General features: G+C 40.8%; 1 protein-coding gene across 3 annotated transcripts in view; it reads right to left on the bottom strand.

The window, feature by feature from the left end:
• Positions 1 to 9,439: 9,439 nt before the first annotated feature.
• SLC26A8 (solute carrier family 26 member 8) overlaps positions 9,440 to 20,783 on the bottom strand; it is an 83,565-nt gene continuing 72,221 nt past the window's right edge. For all 3 annotated transcript variants that reach the window (XM_053222895.1, XM_027057899.2, XM_053222897.1), the window contains 4 exons: positions 20,126 to 20,497; positions 16,256 to 16,310; positions 15,975 to 16,159; positions 9,440 to 10,275 (listed from right to left, as the gene is read on the bottom strand). In XM_053222895.1, the coding sequence (XP_053078870.1) occupies positions 9,814 to 10,275; positions 15,975 to 16,159; positions 16,256 to 16,310; positions 20,126 to 20,497 (1,074 nt within the window). In that variant the 3' untranslated portion in view covers positions 9,440 to 9,813. The remainder of the gene's footprint in view (positions 10,276 to 15,974; positions 16,160 to 16,255; positions 16,311 to 20,125; positions 20,498 to 20,783) is intronic.

Below are 20,783 nucleotides of genomic sequence, written 5' to 3'. Positions count from 1 at the left end.
AAGGAAAAAAGAAAGAAAGAAAGAAAGAAAGAAAGAAAGAAAGAAAGAAAGAAAGAAAGAAGGAAAGAAAGAAAAGAAGCCATGCAAACCAAAAGAGAGTGGAGCAACCTCTTTGAAATATTTAAGACTGCCAAACCTAGATTCTACTTAGTGAAAGTGTCTTTCAAAACCAAAGATGAAATACAGACTTTTTTTGGACACAAAAAATCTGGAAGACCTACACTACAAGAAATGTTCAAGGAAGTCATTCGAGCAGAAGGAAAGTGATTCCAGATAGAAACATAGGTCTACACCTAGGAGTGAAAAGCAATAGAAACACAATGTGGCTAAATAGTAATATTTTGTTCTTTTTATTTAAATCTTCTTAAAGATAATTAACTTGTTTAAAGTAAAAAACATAATAGCAATACATTTGAGGGCTTCTAATATACACAGAAGTAAAACATATGACCACAGTAGCACAAAGATTTTAAGGGAAGATATACAAGTATACAGGTGTAAGGGTCTTATATTATACATGAAGCCACACAATATTACTTGAAGGTAGACTGTGATAAGTTAAATATGTATATTATAAACCCAACAGCAACCACTGAAACAACCCAACGAAGAGTTGTAGCTAACAATCCAACAAAAAGGATAAAGTTGCATCACTAATAATACTTAATGCAGAAGAAGGAAGAGAAAGGAAAAATGAAACAAAGAACAAACGATACAGATAAGAAATAGCAAATGATAGACTCAAACCTAACCCTAACAGTGATCACATTATATGCAGTGGTCTAAATATCCCAAATAAAGGTGAGAGATTTTTAGAGAGAAAAAAACAAGACAAAACCAAGATCAAATTATACGTCACCTACAAGAAAACCGCTTTATTTATTTATTTTTAATTAATTACTTAATTAAAGATGATTTATTGTCAAGGTGGCTAACGTACAGGGTACACAGTGAGCTCTCAGTTTGGGGTGTAGATTTCCGTGAGTCATCGCTTACATATAACACCCAGTGCTCATCCCAACAAGTGCCATCCTCAATGCCCATCACCCATTTTCCCCTCTCCACCCCCTCCATCAACCCTCAGTTTGTTCTCCGTATTTAAGAGTCTCTTATGGTTTGCCTCCTAAGTGAAGTAAGTCAGTCAGAGAAAGACAGATAGCGTATGTTTTCATTCATATGTGCAACTTGAGAAACTTAACAGAAGACCATGGGGGAAGGGAAGGGGAAAAAGAGTTACAAAAAGAAACCCACTTTAAATATAAAGATACAAATATGTTAAAAATAAAAGGATAGAAAAAAAAAAGACTTACCATGTAACACTATTCTAAAGAAAGCCCTAATGGCAATAGTAATATTAGACAAATGGCAACAATAATATTAGACAAAGCAAATTTCAGAGCAAAAGTATCACCAGGCACAAAGAGTGCCATTTCATAAAGAATGAATGTGTCCATTCATCAGGAAGACATAACAAAGCTAAGTATTAAGAATCTAAGAACAGAGCATCAATATATATAAGCAAAATTAACAGAATGCAAAGAGAAATTGACAAACCTATAATTGTAGTTGGAGTTTTCTTTTTCTTTTCTTTTCTTTTTTTTAAAGATTTTGTTTTATTTTACTTCAAGTGATCTCTGTACACTCAACGTGGGGCTTGAACTTACAACTCTGAGATCAAGGGTCGCATGCTCTTCCGATTGAGGCAGCCAGGTACCACAATAGTTGGAGTTTTTAATACCCCTGTCTCCATAATTGATAGAACAAGTGGACAAAAAATCAGTAATGACTTAGAAGACTTGAACAACACTATCAACCAACTTGACCTTATTGACATTTATAAAATAATCTTTCCAACCACAGCAGAACACATTGTTTTTAAGTGCACATGGACCATTTGCCAAGGCAGACCTTTTTTGGGATCATAAAACAAGTCTCAAAAATTTTTAAAGGAATCAAATCATGCGAGGTGTGTTCTCTCACCACAAAGCAACTAAGTTAGAAATAAGTGAAAGGTATCTAGAAAATCCCCCAAATATCTGGAAACTAAATAACACACCTCTACATATTCCAGGGGTCAAAGGAGAAATCAAGAGTTAAATCGTTAAGTATTTTGAACTGGATAAAAACATAACATATTAACATTTGTGGAATGTTGCTAAGGCAGCAGGTGGATGGAAATTTATAGCATTGTAACACCAGTATTAAAACAGAAGTTCTCAAATCAATGACCTCAGCTTCCACCGTAAGAATCTAATGAAATAAGGGCAAATGAAGCCCAAAGCAAGCAAAGAAAAGAAATAAAGATCAGAGTAGAAATCAATGAAATAAGATCAGAAAAACTGTATTGCAAACCAAGAAAACTAAAAGATACGTGAATATAAAACGAGCATATGAGAGCATTTTCAACATTATTGGCCGTTAGAGAAAGGCAAATTAAAACCACAGTGAAATATAACTATATAGCTATCAAAACATCTTAAATTAAAAAGACTGAACAAAACTAGTGTGGATGAGGAGAGGGAGCAACTGAATTCTCAGACGCTGCTGGTGGAGATATAAAATAGTACAAACATTTTCAGAAATTCGTTAATCACACATTTACCATTTGACTCAGCCATTCTATGGCTGAGAAAAGTGGAAGTCTATGTTCATACAAAGACCTTTGCATTACTGTTTACAGCAACGTTGTTTTTAATACCCCCAAATTAGAAACAACCTTTATCCGTAAGGAGATGAATGGATAAACAGACTATGAGATGCCTACACAGTGGAAAACTACATAGCAACAAAAAGGGATGAATTCTTGGTACGTGCAGCAACACGCATGAATCTTAAAGTAATTACGCTGAGTTAAAGAAGCCAGCTCGCGCTCCCCAGAAACAACACCTACTGTGTCTTTTGATTTTTGCAAAAGTCTAGAAAATGAGAACCAATCTCTGGTGATAGCGGGCGGGCTAGTGGTTGTCTGGGAATGGAGACTTGGTTAGAGAGAGCCAGGAGCATGGTCTTACAAGAAGGCACAAGAAAATTTTGGGGGGTGACCAATATGTTCATCTTGATTGTGGGGATGGTTTCACAGGTGTATACATAGGTCAGAACACCAAATTGGGCACTTAAAAAATGTGTCATTTATTATATGCCAGTTATGGCTCCATGAAGCTGTTGAAAATCAAAAATGACCTGAAGTCTGAGACCAAAACAAAACAAAACAAAACAAATCAATCAGTCAAACAAACCAAAAAACCCTCCTTCAGATCAGTATCAATACTAGAAATCTCCAAGATCGTTTTTTTAAAAGAGGAAGTCGCCAAACATATTTAATAACCATTTGGGCAAGAAAAAGGGAACATAAGACTGTATGTTCATACTTACCCCTATTTGCATAAAGAAATAGCCGCACTGTTTTTGCATAAAGACGTACTAGAAGGTCCTAGAAACGCACAAAGGGAAGTCGTAGTAGTGGTTATCTGGGTGGGGCAGGGAAAAAGGAATATGGGAATGGGAGTGTGGGACAGGGCTAGGAGCAAAGATTCCTCACTGTCTTAACTGAGTAGTTTTTATTTTTTGAACTATGCAACTATTTTTACTATTTTATTTTTTCATTATTATTTTTATGTTTATTTTTGAGGGAGAGAGTGAGAGAGCGCGTGAGCAGGGGAGGGGAGAGAGAGAGGGAGACAGGATCTGAGGTGAGCTCTGCCCGGACAGTAGAGACTGTGAGATCAAGAGTCAGACACCCAACTGACGGAGCCACCCAGGCACCCCCGCTACACATATTTAATCTGAAATATGGCACTAATCACGATCTCTGTCTTCCTCCTGAAAAATACAAGGCCTTTAGAATCCTTTGTTTCTGTACTGAGAGAATTGTGTTAAAAATCTCCAACTGTGCTCTGAGATTTGTCTCTTTCTCCTCTTATTTTTGTCATTTTGCGTTATGTATTTTGTTTGTTTATTTTATTTTTAGGTAAGTTCTACTCCCAGAGTGGGGCTTGAACTCACAGCTCTGAGATCAAGAGTCACATGCTCTACTGAGTCAGCTTTATGTATTTTGAAACTATGTTATTACCCGCAGGCAAAGTTGGGATTGTTATGTTGTCCTGTTTCATTGACCCTTTCATCACTGTGAAACCTTTAACCTTTAGGAATATTTTCTGTCTTATGCTCTACTTTGTCTGATATTAACATTGCCACTGCAGCTTTCTTTTGGTTGCTATTCGCTTGTTGTATTTTTCCGTCCTTCTACTGTGTATATATTTGCATATTCATATTTACATTGTGTCTCTCATGAATAGATAGTTGGGTCTTTTTAAAACATCCATCCAAAAAGGTCTGTATCTGTAAACTTTTTTTTTTTTTAACGTTTATTTATTTATTTTTTCAAGACAGCGCTAGCAAGCAGGAGAGGGCCAGAAAGAAGGAGACAGAGGATCCGGAGCATGCTTCGCTCAGTGAATGCAGAGCCCGATGCTCACAAACCCAGAAGCCGTGAGATCATGACCTGAGCCGAAGTCAAGAGTTGGCCACTTAACCGACTGAGCCACCCAGGTGCCCCCCAAAAGTCGGTATCTTAATTAGAATACTTAATTTATTTAGTTATGGATATAGTTGAGTTTGATTGCCATCTTGGAATTTCTTTTCTACTTGTCCTATATGTTGTTTTCTTATTCCAGTATTCCTTTGGATTCATGAAGTGTTTTCATTATTCCATTTATCTCCTTTATTAATAAAAAAAAATTTTAATGTTTATTTTTGAGAGCGACAGAGACAGACCATGAGTGAGGGAGGCGTAGAGAGAGAGGGAGACATAGAATCTGAAGCAGGCTCCAGGCTCCATGCTGTCAGCACAGAGCCTGACGCCCCTCAAGTGCCCCTCTCCTCTATTAATTTTTAGTTATACCTTCTTTGCATTATTATTTTATATTTTTAAATTTTAAAAAATGTTTTTGTTTATTTTTGAGACAGAGAGAGACAGCGCACGAGCAGGGGAGGGGCAGAGAGAGAGGGAGACACAGAATCCGAAGCAGGCTCCAGGTTCCGAGCTGTCAGCACAGAGCCCGACGTGGGACTCGAACTCACAGACCGTGAGATCATGACCTGAGCCGAAGTCGGACGCTCAACCCACTGAGCCACCCAGGTGCTCCTGCATTATTATTTTAAAAGTTTCTTCTACCTTAAATTAGTTCTTTACCACTTTGTGAACAGTTTATCTCCATTTACCATTTTGCTTTTTGCATTTTTGTAGTCCTATACTTTTAACGTGTTATAAACTGCACATGATATAGTTATTATTGCTTTAAATGATTACAATCCATATTCTTTTATATGTATCCACATATTTAACCCTTCCAACGCTCTTCATTCCTTTTTACAGTTCTGAACTTCCCTCTAGAGTAATTTTCCTTCAGCCTGAAGAATTTTCTTTTTATTATTTTTTTTAAAGATTTTATTTCTAAGCAATCTCCACACCCAACATGGGGCTGGAACTCACAACCTGAGATCAAGAGTTGCACACTTTACCAATTGAGCCTGCCAGGCACTCCAGCCTAAAGAACTTTCTTTAACATTTCTTGTAGAGTGAAGTGTAGGTAATGAATTCTCTTAATTTGTTAAAAATCTTTATTTCATTTTTATTTTTAGAGGATATTTTCACTGGTTACAGAATTTCAGGTCAGCAGATTTTTCACTTCTTTCAGAACTTAAAAGATATCACCCTTTGGTCTTCGGGTCTCCATAAGTTCTGTTAAAAAGTCAGCAATAAGTGTTATTGTTGTTTTGCAAGTATGTGTGTTTTTTCTCTGGTTGCTTTTAAGCTTGGTTTTCTTCCTATTTTGCTTAGGGTTTTTTTTTTTTTAATAATTTATTTTTGAGAGAGAGACAGAGAGACACAGAGAGAGGAGTGTGAGCATGGAGAGAGAGAGAGAGAGAGACACAGAATCTGAAACAGGCTCCAGGCTCTGAGCTGTCAGCACAGAGCCCGACGCAGGGCTCAAACTCACGGACCGCAAGATCATGACCTGAGCCAAAGTCGGCCGCTTAACGGACTGAGCCACCCAGGCACCCCTGTCCTGTTGAGTTTTTTAGATTCCACTGATTGCCTCTACTTAGTGTCATTTAACATGTTCTTCTGACCCCTGTATTTCCTATAATCTGGTAGTGAGACCCACAGGGTTGACAATATTCAGGTTCAATTTTTTTTTTGGCAAGATTATTTCATAGGTTATGAAACCTTTTTTATTGTATAATTCCTATGTATTCTTTTTTCAAATACACTTTTTTTTTTTTTTTTTGACAGAGAGTTGCATGCACAAGGAGGGGAGGGGCACAAATAGAGAATCTTAAGCAGGCTCCAGGCTCAGTGTGGAGCCCAATGCAGGGCTCGATCTTACAACTGTGAGATCATGACCCGAGCTGAAATCAAGAGTTGGACGCTCAACCAACTGAGCTAGCCAGGCATCCCTCAAACAAACGTTTTAATTGAAAAATAGTTGGCAATTTCTACATATTCTTAATGCCCAGCTCCAATATCATTTCTTCTCAGTAACTGTTTCCCCGGATCTACATTCTTTCTAACCCCTCCTCTCATCTACATTTCCATAGTACTGTACCTCTCACTGTCACCTTTTCATTTAGGAGTCTGTGACACTCCCTCCTGCAATGCCTGTTTGTAGTTTGGGAGCTGTATGAGGGCAGAAATCATACTTTATTCATTATTTTATCCTCAGACTATGATGTCTTAGTTCAATTGGGTGCCTATAACAAGATACTGCAGGTTACTGGCTTATAAACAATAGAAATTTATTTCTCCTGGCTCTGGAGGCTGGGAAGTCCAAGACCAGAGTGCTGGCAGATTTGGCATCTAGGGAGAACCCACTTCCTGATTCACAGATGATCATCTTCTTGCTTTGGAAGGCAAGAGGGGGTGGAAAGTAGGAGGGCTGTCTCTGAGGCCTTTTATAAGGACACTAATCCCATTAGTAATTAATAATAAGGGTGACCTAATCACCTCCCAATGGCCCACCTTCTAATACCTCCACCTTGGGGATTAGGATAAATCCTAATATACATTAGGATTTATTAGGATAAATCCTAACATACAATATTGGGGGGGATATATTCAGACCATAGCATTCCACTTCTGCCCCCCCAAGTTCTTGTCTTTCTCACATGTCATGAACCCGAAGGTCTAAGTCCAATGTCTCATCTACATATCGTCTAAATCAGATATGTATGAGACTCATGTTACAATTTGTTAGGCTTTGAGATATTTAACATATTTAGACACAGATACCTAATGTTACTTTTGACCAGTTTCTTTTCCAGACCTACTGTTCTGCAGGTCTAGTGATTCTACTTAGTTCTTCATATTTAAAAATCACACCGCAAGCCCCATTTACTATCGAACATGAGCTGCTTTGAGGTTTGTTTTTCTTTTTTCAGTAATGGAGAAAAATTTGTGCTAAGACACTTTCAGATCCAATCTGTACTGGTTTTTCAGTTTTTAGCATTTTTCTCCAGTCTCTCACTGATGATAAAGGCTGCAATGATGACCATGCTATGAAAAGTGGGCTAAGCAACCAAAACCGTAGTATTTTATAGAATTTGAAATCTCTTAGAATCTCAGGTGATTCGCATTTTGGAAGAAGACTCAGCCCTTGAATCGTTACTTTATGTTTTCTTTAATGCTGTAGTAATTACAATCAATTAACCATTTGTATTTATGTTATTACTTTGGGGAAGGCTGGATGTTATGGGTTTATAGTAGCATATTCTTTAAAGATAGCCTGTAGTCCAAGCATCTAGTTAGGTCTTTCTGATGTCATGCACCAATGCCAAGATTTAGCTATGTTGTAGTTGCAGCAGAAAGCACCAGAGTCTAAACTCTACCACTTGCTAGTCAAGTGTCAGAAGCCAACTCATTCTGTATTTAAAGGCCTTCCTCTGATGGGAATGCAGGAATAGAAGGCGGCTGGTGTGAGAGGGAGGCAGTCCACAGAAACTGGGCTCTCCAAATATTTCTAGTCTCCTGTTTTAAGTGTGAAATACTTTCTTGGTCTTGACAAATTACTGTGCCTGGCCTTGCCACCTTGACAATTCATTCTGGGTCTGACCCAGTTTCTGATTGAGCCCTTGGTGCCATAGCAATTACCATAAGGTTACACCTAGCTGTGTTCCTGGGTACTCAGATTTTGTACCTACCCATGGTCACCACTCTTGGTTTCCCATTTGTCTCTGCCCTTCTAGCAGTCATTGGAACTTGCTTTAGGTCTAACTTCTACTCATCCTTCAGGTGCCAGGTCATAGGTCATTGTTGTAGGGAGAACTTCTTTGACACCTGAGGTAGGTTCAGGCCCTCCTAATGTATGCCTGTAGACTTTCTTATATTTTACCTTCAAGGTACTTATCACAATTTATAATCATTTTTGTCGTCTCTTCTGTTCATCTTGTATCTTCAGCACCTGGGACAGTTCCTGGCACACAGTAGGAGTTCAATAAATGTATAATGTAAGCATGAACAAAGGAAGCCTGTGACTTGGGCTCCCACCTCTTTTAGGGTACAGTTGTATATGACCTCGGGCTAGTTACAAAACTTATCCGAGCCTCAGTTTATACGTGTAAAGTAGGGCTAATATTGTTCTATCTACTGCACTGTTTGGGGTGTGTGTGGAGCAGATGCTTAGTGAATGTTTGTAAGACTGAGTGCACATGTCATCTCTGTGATAAGAGACATATTTTAATAAGAATTTCTTTAACCCAACGGATGAGAGAAATTAAGTATCCAAGCAAGAGGAGTCTTGTTTATTGAGTGGAAAATAAAATTCAGGATTCCATAAACCTTTGCCCAGGGGTCTATATTTATCTTTTGCTTGTAGCTTAATACTAGGTATTTTTTAACGGGGGAGGGGGAAATTTTTAAAATGGATTTGGACCAAACTAGTAATGACTGACTTTTCCAATTCCTAAGAGGTTGTGTCTGTCATAGACTCCAAGTTTGGTCCACCAAGAATACAGATTCTAGATTGCTTGTATCTTAAAAACTTGTAGGGACGAAACAGTGGTGAATATGAATCTGGATACCAAATAGAGCTCTATAGAGCTAACCTTCTCATCAGTTGGTACAGCTGACTAGTCTTCTGAAACAGTGGTAGGATTAGGAAAACATCCTGCTCTTGGAGTGATGACAAAAGTGTTTTCAGCATAACAGTTCCTTAGATTATAAGCCTTGCAGGCCGGCTTAACTTAACCTATCTACTTCCCCATTTCCACCACCAGTGTAATGAAGATACCTTGCATATAAAATACAAATGCCACCCAGTTTTTCTTTTTCTTGCTTATATCTTCTTCACCATGTCCACCCACTTCTGGAATTTCTCCCACCCAACCTTTCTTTAGGCATATAGACTATAGAGAAGGGAAAGATGCAGGAAGTGTCCAAATGTAACTAGAGTTGTATATTTTATTTGAGTCTCATCTCTTTGGAGAAAGGGGAACGGAGATGAGAGGAGTAAGTTAGAGATGCTTGGACAAAACCCCCAGAGTACGGGGTGTGCAAAGAAGGAAATCCTTTACTAGAATATCTGCTGATGGTGAGATGAGGTAAGCCTAGATAGGGAATTCAGAGATAACTCTTGGTGTTTAGCATTGTGATCTGGGAGTGAGATCCGTGTTGAGCAAGGAAGAGGCCAGCAGATGAAGGAGTCCCAAATCAAGTATTGCTAGTTTGTAACTAGTCTAGGTCTTCTGACCAAGTGACCCCATTTGGGTGGGGAGGGTTTGCCAAGGGAATCTGACTCCTTATTCCCAGTTCATTTCCTAACAGTCTTCAGTATTATTGTCCTTGGGTGAATATAAATTCATATGTTGACGCCTCCTCTCAACTGACGGTGTCCCACGCCGAGCCTGAACTGGAGATCTGGGAAGTGTAGACGGATACAGAGACCAGTACTGCTGCCAAGGATAAGTGTGAGCCCTTGGCCTGGGTTTGAGCTCAGCCTCGAGCTCAGCCTCGGGCTCGGGCTCAGGCTCCAACTCAGGCTCTAACTCAGGCTCTAGCTCAGATTCAGGCTCTAGCTCTGACTCAGGCTCCATCCCATGAGTCAGGTCCAGCTCGAGATCTAGTCCAGTCTCTTGTTCTGATTCCACTGTGGGCTCCAGCTCCAGGTCTAGCTCCAACTCCTCCTTTGTTATCGGTTCCTGCATCATGATGTAGTCTGGATTTGCGTTTTTAGAGACTTCTAGAAGATTGCCGCTCATTTCATGTCTTGGCTCTCCATTCTAAAATACACACAATTAGATGGGTTAAAATTTACAACTTAATTTAGCTTTTGAACAGTCAAGGAATTTCAGAATACAAAAGGACTTAAGACACCAAGAAATCATGAGTTCCTGGCAAAATAGGAAATCTTCCTGGCCACATCTGCTTTTCATCTTTGCAACCTCTGGTTCCTCAGTTACTCACTATTCTTCAGGCTCTGTCAATCCATAACTTCTGATTTCTTTGGCTTTTCTAGCTAGCCTGGGTTTCATGGTCAACCATTAAAACAGCAGTGGTCTTGATAGCATTCTGAAACATCTTGTCTTCTTGATCTTACTTGTTTTTCCAACCCCATGTGTGATTCTTGGCAGGGCATGTAAGGCCCTTCGTGACCTGGCTTCTTGTCATCTTCTTTAGCTTTACCTATGTCTGTGGTCCCCACCACTACTCTGGCCATAAAGTTAACTAAAGATGCCTGACTTCTGCTTACCTTTGCTCATGCTGTTCCCCGTGCCTGCCTTGTCCTTCTCCATCTTATCCACATACACTTATTCATCATTCCAGATTCAGATCAAAGACGATCAACCAGGATCTCAGCTTCCTTTGTGTTTCATCTATACTTCACTCACACTTCTGTCATAGTGCCAGTAATGTATTGCTTTTGGTAATTTATAAATCTATTTCCCCTATTAGACTCTAAGCTCTTTGAGGTGGGGCAGTGCCTGGTTTTTGATATCCCCAGTACCAGTGACTGAGCCTATCACCTAGCAGATGCCCCATAGGCTTGGTCAATCAGTTTTACAGCAGCATTCCATAGAATTATCAACTTTCACCTCTCCTGAAATAGTTTTCTCTCTTCTGTCACACAATACTCTTTGGCTTTTCCTCTTTCCTCCCTGGTTGCTTCTTTCTGGTCTCCTTGTTGTCTCCTCTATTTCTTTTGGATTTCTAAATGTTGGCAAGCCTCAGGGCTTCTCTTCTGCATCTACACTCCTTCCATAGGCAATTTTATTTAGTCCCATAATTTTCATTATCATCTATGTGCCAGTGACTTTTTGATCATAACCCTTCCCCTGATCTGTTTGTTCAGGTACCCACTGCCATTCTGACATTTCCACTTGGATGTTTAACAGGCATCTTGAATGCAATACATCTGTAGTAGAACTTGCTCCTCTCCTAGGCTTCCCTAGTTTAAATGCTAGAAAAAAATTTGACATATTCAATACAAGTCTTAATGTAAGTCCTGATAAGAATGTTAGTAAACTTGGGGCGCCTGGGTGGCGCAGTCGGTTAAGCGTCCGACTTCAGCCAGGTCACGATCTCGCGGTCCGTGGGTTCGAGCCCCGCGTCAGGCTCTGGGCTGATGGCTCAGAGCCTGGAGCCTGTTTCCGATTCTGTGTCTCCCTCTCTCTCTGCCCCTCCCCCGTTCATGCTCTGTCTCTCTCTGTCCCAAAAATAAATAATAAACGTTGAAAAAAAAATTAAAAAAAAAAAAGAATGTTAGTAAACTAGAAAAATACTTTTTTTAAAAAAAAACACAGTAAATATAATGTCTATCTTAAGCCAACTGTTACCACCTTAATAGAAATGCATAAGAAGTTTGTCTCATAAAATTCAGGAGTAAGACAAGACCACCCACTAGTACTTACATTGTTCTGGGAGATGTAGCTAATGCTATAATATATGATACTGAGATAAGAATTTTGACAACTGGAAAATAAGGTATTTATATTATTTGTAGAAAATATTTTTTTTCAATCTGGAAAGCTCAAGAGAATTACCAATGAAACCTTTTAGGTCTGGTAAAAGGATTCACAAATGTAGCCAAATAATTTTATACAAATCAGTAGGTTTATCACAGGCTGGCAATTGCCAGGTAGAAAATATAATTAAAAAAGAATGTTAATTTCAAAAAGCAATACATATGTAAAACAAAGTGTAAAGTATCTAGGATTTGTCTATACAAAGAAAGTCACAGGGACACCTGGGTGGCTCTGGATGGTTGAGTGTCTGACTCAGGTCATAATTTCACAGGTTCATAGGTTTGAGCCCCGCATCAGGCTCTTTGCACTGACAGAGCCTGCTTGGGATCCTCTCTCTCCCTCTCACTCTGCCTCTCCTGCGCATGCTCTCTCTCTCTCTCTCTCTCTCTCTCTAAATAAATAAATAAACTTAAAAAAAAAAGAAATTAAAAAAAAGGAAAGAAAGTCACAAAACCTTACTATGAATGCAACATTTAAAAGACTGAATGGGGTGCCTGAGTGGCTCAGTCCATTAAGCTTCCGACTCCTGATTTCAGCTCAGGTCGCCATCTCACAGCTTGTGACTTCCAAGCCCCGCATCAGGCTCTGTGCTGACAGTGTGGAGCCTGCTTGGGATGCTCTTTCTTTCCCTCACTCTCTGCCCCTCTGGAATTCACTATCTCTCAAAATAAATAAATAAACTTAAAAAAAAAAGACTGAATAAATACAAAGACAGCTCATGTTCTTCAATAAGATGAACAAATACTGGAAAGATATCAATTCTCAATTTATTTTATATTTCTAATGCAATTGTAATGAGAATTCCAATGGGATTCTTTTGTGGGGGGATGCTAACAAAAGATTCAAAAATTTGCTTGGAAGAATAAATTGGTGAGAATGATTTAGCAAATTTTGAAGTAGACTTCAAACCAAACAGTAAATGTGTTATAAATCTATATTAAAGCTATTAACAGCAATGAAACAAAAACTATGCTATAAATAGACTTCAGTTTTCATAATACTGTAATATTTTATGAAAATAGCATTTCAAATCAGCAGAGGAAAGAAAGCTTATTCAATAGATGAATTTTCTCAGAATTGTTAGCTATACAGATAAAAAATAAAAGATTATTCTTTAACCCCATACACTGAAATACATTTTACCTAGATTAAAAAGCATAATATATAAACACTTAAAACATTAAAATCTAGAAGAAAACATAAATGATTAGTTTACTTCCTAAGTGAGAATGACATTCTAAACAAAAGGCAAACAGAAAATAAGAAAGGTTAATATGGGAAAGGCAATGTAATATATAACATAAATCTGTCAAGTGTATCATAATTTATAAATAAAACAGAGAAACTTTCACTTATAGAAAAGGCAGACTACATAATTCAGACCCACCCTCCTACTGAGGACAGCCAGGAGAGCTGGGTAAAATATTTTATTTTTATTTATTTTTTAAAGTTTATTTATTTATTTTGAGAGAGAGAGAGAGAGAGAGAGAGAGAGAGAGAGAGAGCGCGCACACGCACAAGAGGGGCAGAGAGAGAGGGAGAGTGAGAGAATCCCAAGCAGGCTCCACACTGTCAGTGCAGAGCCTGATGTGAGACTCAAACTCATAAACCATGAGTTCATGACCTGAGCCAAAACCAAGAGTTGGACACTTAATTGACTAAGCCACCCAGGTGCCCCTGAATAAAATATTTTAAAACTTCTGCTTGAAGATACCATAAAGCTAACAAGATTATAATGAAGATTTGGAAAAGGTGAAAATCTATAGAGGTGAGTCTGGCATTTGGGACCACTTTTGTAGAAGGTATGTGATGATCTCGAAGTGACACATATATGCAGAGAACAGTGCTTTTTGACAGCTTTAAGGGCTTAAGGTTGCCAAAATTGCATTCTAGGGTCTGCCAAGGGAGGGTCTGTGGCGTACCTTCCCAGAGACTGCAGCTGGGCTCTGGGTCATCTGGATGGCCTAGAACACCTTGAGTCCTAAAATCAGATCAGTTACCCTGGATTGCTAGTGCCTCCAGGGACTTGGCAAGACAATGAAGTTCTTTCCAGAAGAAAAACATCATCCTGGATCTCAGAGTATTTTTATAAACATTTTCTAAATACAATGTCTGGCACACACCCAAAGATTGCCGGGCACACTAGACTTTGATAGTAAAAAATGCACATTGAATCTCTAAGGCAGTGGTTCTCAAAGTGTAGTTTCTGTATTGTTAGCATCAGTATTACCCAGTACTTGTTAGCAATGCAAATTCTCAGACCCTACCCCAGACCCATTGAATCAGAAATTTAGGGGAGATGGGGCTACAGAGAGGGCCCAGCAGTCAGTGTTTTAACAGCAGATTTTGGTGACTCAGACGCATACTAACGTTTGAGAACCACAGGAAATCTCCAAACATAAGCAGAGGGACCGCTGGCCAGACATGTTGTTAAAAGAATGGTTACTCCGGGTGGGAATGGGCCTAAGAAGCTCTGAGATTTCTTCCAACTGAAAGGTTTTGTGACTCTATGATTTTATAGACGGGAGTGGACTATAGAGCAGAATAGAAAAAATATGTCCATTGAGGAAAAAGTTGCTCTGGATAAGTGGAGGCACATAACCTGTGAGAATTCTCAATAAGCAAGGGAAATACATTACGTTAAAAAGAAGAAGAAAGAAAAAGGCCATGTTTTATAAGCTTGGATATCTTTTACTTTACTTAAACTTTTCAAAAAAAATCCACACTTTATTGCTCTGGTAATACTTCTTTTGTCATAAAAAATTCAAACATGATTAAAGTGTAATAAGTCAAAGAATCAAGGATTTAATTAAAAAATAATTTCTAGGGGTGCCTGGGTGGCTCAGTTGGTTGAGTGTCCAACCTCAGCTCTGGTCATGATCTTACAGTTTGGTTCGTGAGTTCAACCCCGCGTTGGGATCTGTGCTGACAGCTCAGAGCCCTGAGCCTTCTTCAGATTCTATGTCTTCCTCTCTCTCTGCCTCCCCGCCCCCCGCTTGCACTCTGTCTCTCTGTCTCTCTCTCAAAAATAAAGGTTAAAAAAATAAAAAAAAATAATTTCTAGTTGTTAGATAATGTTTGATGTCCATCTGTGTTTTAATTTCCTTTTCTTTGTGTGGGGGGGGGCACATTTAACCTTCACAGACTCTGATTTAAAAACACTGAAGTAGGGGGACACCTGGGTGGCTCAGTCAGTTAAGCTGCCAACTTCAGCTCAGGTCATGATCTCATGGTTTGTGAGTTCAAGTCCCACATCAGGCTCTGTGCTGACAGCTTGGAGCCCGCTTCATATCCTGTGTCCTTCTTGCTCTCTGCCCTTCCCCCACTCATTCTCTCTCTCTCTCTCTCTCTCTCTCTCTCTCTCTCTCTCTCTCAAAAATAAATAAACTTAAAAAAAATAAAAATCAAATAAAAACACTGCAGTTGGCCCAGGCCTTTACTTAGTATTAATAGACAGCTAAAAGTTCTGGCTTATGTATCATTCTCCTTTGCATTTTTCAGGTTGAGTAAATCTTATATATTACTCACAATGTAAATAATAGCCAAAGTGTTAAACTGGCAGATCTTTACTTCTGTGAGTTCATTAGTTCTATTTTTCATCCCAAGGGTGGTATAGGCATGGATTCTAAAGGTATAGCTGGTGGAGATATTTAAAATATTCGGGAATTTGGGATGGCACTGGCACTAATCAAGCTTGCTATAAAAGAATCCTTGAGACCTCTGCTGGGTTGGGTAACCCTCTCTTCAGTTGGGAAAGATGCCACCCAGATGCCACGGCAGTGGGGGAACTTGGGATTCAGGTCCACTGTTATTTACCAACTGATAAGGGAGCACTTCAACATCTCAAAGTCTGGCCCAGCCATACTCAAAAGCCTTTCCTGGACATTGCTCATCTCTACTTAATCAGGTGTCTCCCCACTGCTCGCCCCACACCGTGATGCTTCACATCATCCAACCTTGTCTCTTTCTGAGTAGGCTTCCCGTATCACTGTCTCGGATTCATCCACGCTTAACTCGGAGGACTCTGGAAACTTCCTTGACAAGGCAAATAGCACAGCATCGTGGAGGGTGAGGAAGAGCTGGGCCTTGGTGATGCCAGCGTCAAAGAAATCATTCTTCTCAAATGCCTTGACCACAGAAGCTGCAAACCAAACCCAGAACATACACAGGGTCAGACGCCTGAGGAGGACAGCACCCAGGGTACAAACAGTCCTCTCATAGGGTGAAGGATACTCACTGTGACACCCTGAAAAGAGCACCAAAATGTTGGCATTTTGGAAAGCGTTGCACATCTGTGGGGAGAGAGCAAATCAGCGTTAGTGATCTTCACACGCACTACGAAAGAGCCTTCTAATTAGAGGAGTTTTAATACCCCTTTGGCCATTCACTTGTCTGGGTATAGGTACCTCTGCATTCCAGTTCAGCTCTATAAACATTTGATGCGTGGACTTCCATATGCCAGGAAATGTCTAAAGTGCTAGGAATACAAAAGAGAATCAGATGGTCTCATGTGAGGTGGGGAGTGAGAGGGAGTGTTGCCCATGGTCTCTGGGGGGCGGGGGGGGGGGGGAAACAGTTCCCATAAAGAGGTAATGCTTCTGGGGAGCCTGGGTGGCTCAGTTGTTTAAGTATCTGACTCTTGATTTAGGCTCGGGTCATGATCTCATGATTCACGAGATCGAGCCCAGTGTCAGGCTCTGTCCCTCTCTCTCTGCCCCGCCCCTTCCAAATAAATATATAAACTTAAAAGAGAGAGAGAGAGAGAGAGAGAGAGAGAGAGAGAATGCTACTGAGGACAGTGCTAGAAGAGAGACAGGCATGGGTATGATGGAAACACAATGGACAGCCTTCATGAACAGCCGTTCTTGGTATTATTGTTTAGTGTATGCATGTGACCCCCTTCTTCCTGGAGTTCGCTGAGCAGAGGAGGAAAACGAGGCTCAGAGCTGGTCAAGTGATATTGTAGAGAATGGAATTCAGGAGTCCTGAAGGTCATATCTGGAACTTCTCTGCAAAGTTGCATTTAACTTTAGTAAAACAGCAGATATTTAGGAGTAGCAGATCAGTAAACATCAGATACTGACCTCAAGTTTACTTCAGCCAGTATATCTGCTCTGGTGCGATAACTTTTAAAGTCCATGTTAACCTTAACACTCTCAGACTGAATAGACTCCAACCCTGAGCAAGGAGTTAAAATATCAAAAGACACAAATAAAACAGACTCCACTTGGGGCACTTAGGTGGCTCAGTTGATTGAGCATCCGACTCTTGACTTCAGTCCAGGTCATGATCTCATGGTCTTGAGATCAAGCCCCACATTGGGCTCCATGTGGGCGTGGTGCCTGCTTGTGACTCTCTCTCTCTCTCTCTCTCTCTCTCTCTCTCTCTGCCCCTCTCGTCTGCCCATGCTCTCTCTCTTTCTCAACCAAACCAAACCAAACCAAAACAAAACCAAAACACAAAAACCTGATACTTCTTTTACCAAGAGGAAACAAGAAAATCATTCTTGATCATGGTCATTTGATAAAGAGCCACTATGGACATACTTTATTTGTTTGTTTGTTTATTGGCAGAGGGAGAGAGAGAGAGAGAGAGAGAGAGAGAGAGAGAGAATCTTAAGCAAGCTCCACACCCAGCATGAAGCTCCATGCGAGTCTCCATCTCACAACTATGAGATCCTAACCTGAGCTGACATCAAGAGACGGACACTTAACCGACTGAGCCACCCAAGTGCCTCTGGACATACTCTAAATGACAAGCAATGGGAGAGTGACATTTCATGAATTAGGAAGAAGCTTAAATTGCATGATTGTCTCTAATAAGAATGACTGCTGGGATTTTTTTCAGTAAATTTAAGTTTTCAAAGTTAAAGTAAACAAAAAATAATGATTTCCTCCAATTGGGCTGTATAAAACAATTAGAGAACGGTGGGGCGCCTGGGGGCTCAGTCCGTTAAGTGTCCGACTTCGGCTCAGGTCATGATCTCACAGTTTGTGAGTTCAAGCCCCACATCCTAGCCCCCGCTTTGGATCCTCTGTCCCCTTCTCTCTCTCTTCCCCTCCCCTGCTTATGCTCTTTCTCAAGAACAAATAAATATTTAAATCTTTTTAAAAATAGAAGAACAATTACAGAAGGAATGAAGAAATGTGTAACTTTAAGGTGAGAAAGTGCACCTCGAATCTCTGAAGGCTGTAAAGTAAAGGTGTCTACGTTGCCTCTACACTGGGCTGGAGTAGAAAGTCATTAACACAGGCCAGGTGTGTATGGGTTATGCCAAGGACCAGAACATATAGTGCCTCCACAAAAAAAGGAAAGCAAGAGGGGAGAGACAGAATAGCACCACTCTTACTACAGAACAGGAGGAAGAATGGTATAAAGTCAGATGCTTTGAGTCCCCATGCTGGGCAGGCCGCTTACTAGCTGTGAGCCTAGAACTCCTAAGGGGGAATATGACTTGCCTCTCAGGGCTAGTGGGAGAATTTAATGAAATAGTGTATATGAATGTGCCCAACTCAGTCTGCCATGTAGCAGGCATTTGATAATGTAGGTTTAATGACATCTAAAGCAGTAACTACCAAGTGAGAATGGGAGAAGAGAACGCACCCCAGCAGTACACCCTAAGACGGAGAAGTCCAAAAGTTGAGACATCACCAAGTAGAACTGAATCTGCAAATGGGGTGGAGAAGAGGATGTCTTGGATGGGAAAGCCCTTAACGTTCATCTCTTCCAAGTCTCGTTTTATTTATTTATCTTTTACATATTTATTTGTTTTTGGGAGAACACAAGCAAGAGGGGCAGAGAGAGGGGGACAGAGGATCTGAAGCGGGCTCTGCACTGACAGGCTGACAGCAGCGAGCCTGATGTGGGGCTCGAATTCATGAACCGCGAGATCGTGACCTGAATCCAATCAAAGTTGGATGCTCAACCGACTGAGCCACCCAGGTGCCCCCCCCCTTCCAGGTCTCTCGTTTTATAGATGAGCAAACGAAGGCCCGGTGCAATTTAGTAAATTACCTCGGGTCTGATGGACAGTGAACAGTAGCAAACCCAGGACAGAGTACACACCCACAGAGTGCCAACCAGAGTTCTTTCTGCTACGAGAAGCTTCCTGTTGCCTCAAACCAAAGAGGAACTGGACTCACTTAAGACAGAATCATATTTCCTTAGGAATAAAGTTTGATAAAATAGGATAAAAGAATAGGATAAAATAGGAATAAAGTTTGATAAAAGAGGATAAAAGAAGGAAAGTCAACCAAAGGAGCAGGTTTCAAAAAACAAAACAAAACAAAACAACAAGTGGGTGCAGTCAGCGTCCAGGAAGTGGGTGTTCAGGATGTTTAAACCTGAGCCACCACCAAAAGGAGCAAGAGTGAGGCAGAGGGCTGTAAACTGAGATAAGCTGGCTGAAAGGCAGATACAGTACTTAGAAGACATCAACAATAAAAACCGATACAGTTAGCTGTGCACCTAAACTGTCCAGGCTGTATAAGAAGGAGAGGAATGAAAATTGTCAAGAGAAATCAGAGAGTAGGAGAGAAGCCGGGACTCAGGGATACGGCTTCTGAAGGAAACGTCTTCCCTGCCCTTTGCATCCAATGATGCAGGCAATGAGGAGGGAACTGGGGGAGATCCTGTAGGTTCCGGACTGGGCAGCCCCAGGCTTGCCAGGGCCATTTTATCATGTCTTCACATCTGAGAGTGTTGTACAATGTCTACGTCAGAGCAGATGAAGAGTGAGAATTCTTGGTGTGCTTTTTTTCTCCTGTAGCATTCAGACCTATTGAAAAGATGTGCAGTGAACTCCCAGGAGATCCTGGGAGTTGCTGGGTGTGGCACAGATAGCTGTTTTCCATTCTGGATTTTTTGAAAAGTGACATGCCTTGCTTACAGATCCAACCCCAGTTCAAAAAACAAGGTTGGTTTCTTTCCTTTTCATTCCGGTTGACCTTAAACTATCTTTAGTGTCCAAGTTTCTAGTGGCCCTGGGGTCACATAGCAGCTGATCAGTGACTCAGAGGATTCGATCAGGGTCGGGGCTGGTGGGGGGGGGGGGCGGGCAGTGGTAGGAGGGGATCAGAGCTCTTGTGAAAGCCTGCTCAGTACTTACTTGTCTTAAGGACACTGAAGCCCGTGAATCCACGAAATGTACCATGGAGAAATCCAGGATAATGGTGTGGATGCTGGGTAGATGAGAGGTATCCGAGAAGGGAAGGAGTGACCTGTTCCTCTCTTGGGTTTCCACAGCGTCAGGCAGTGGCATCAAGCTGTTTCTACGGGGGTCATTAGAAACCCAAACTTTGTCCACGTCCTCGTAGCTTTGCCCTTGATTTCTGTAAGTCGTGGAAGATACGATGTACGGTACTTCCTCATGGGACACGGATTGGCACATGTTCATGCTGTCGAAATGCGAGCAGCGGATCAGGTTAATGGAGGATGAGTCGCGGTCCTGTCTACTTTCAAATCGTTCTGTGTAGACAACCTGGGACAACAGAGTTAGGGGAGGACCGTGAGGAGGCTCGAGCAGGGGCTACAAGTACCTGCAATGATGCCATTTCTGTCTCCTGCCTCACCTCCCTCTCCCTCAGGAAACCTCCCCACAGACCAGGTGCTTGGATTTCGCTTGGACACCTCACTGTCACTTCACGCTCGTGACCGAAAAAGCCGCATTCATCTTGCCATATCCTTGCCGCTCATGGCATTGCCCTCCCAACTTTCCTCTGCGTACCGATGATGCTTTCATTGCCCTGTGAGCCAGACTTAAGATA

This window comes from Acinonyx jubatus, chromosome B2, assembly GCF_027475565.1.
Source record: "Acinonyx jubatus isolate Ajub_Pintada_27869175 chromosome B2, VMU_Ajub_asm_v1.0, whole genome shotgun sequence".
NCBI lineage: Eukaryota > Metazoa > Chordata > Mammalia > Carnivora > Felidae > Acinonyx > Acinonyx jubatus.
Note: the sequence above shows the minus strand (reverse complement) of the source record. Positions and strands in the feature narration are given on the sequence as shown.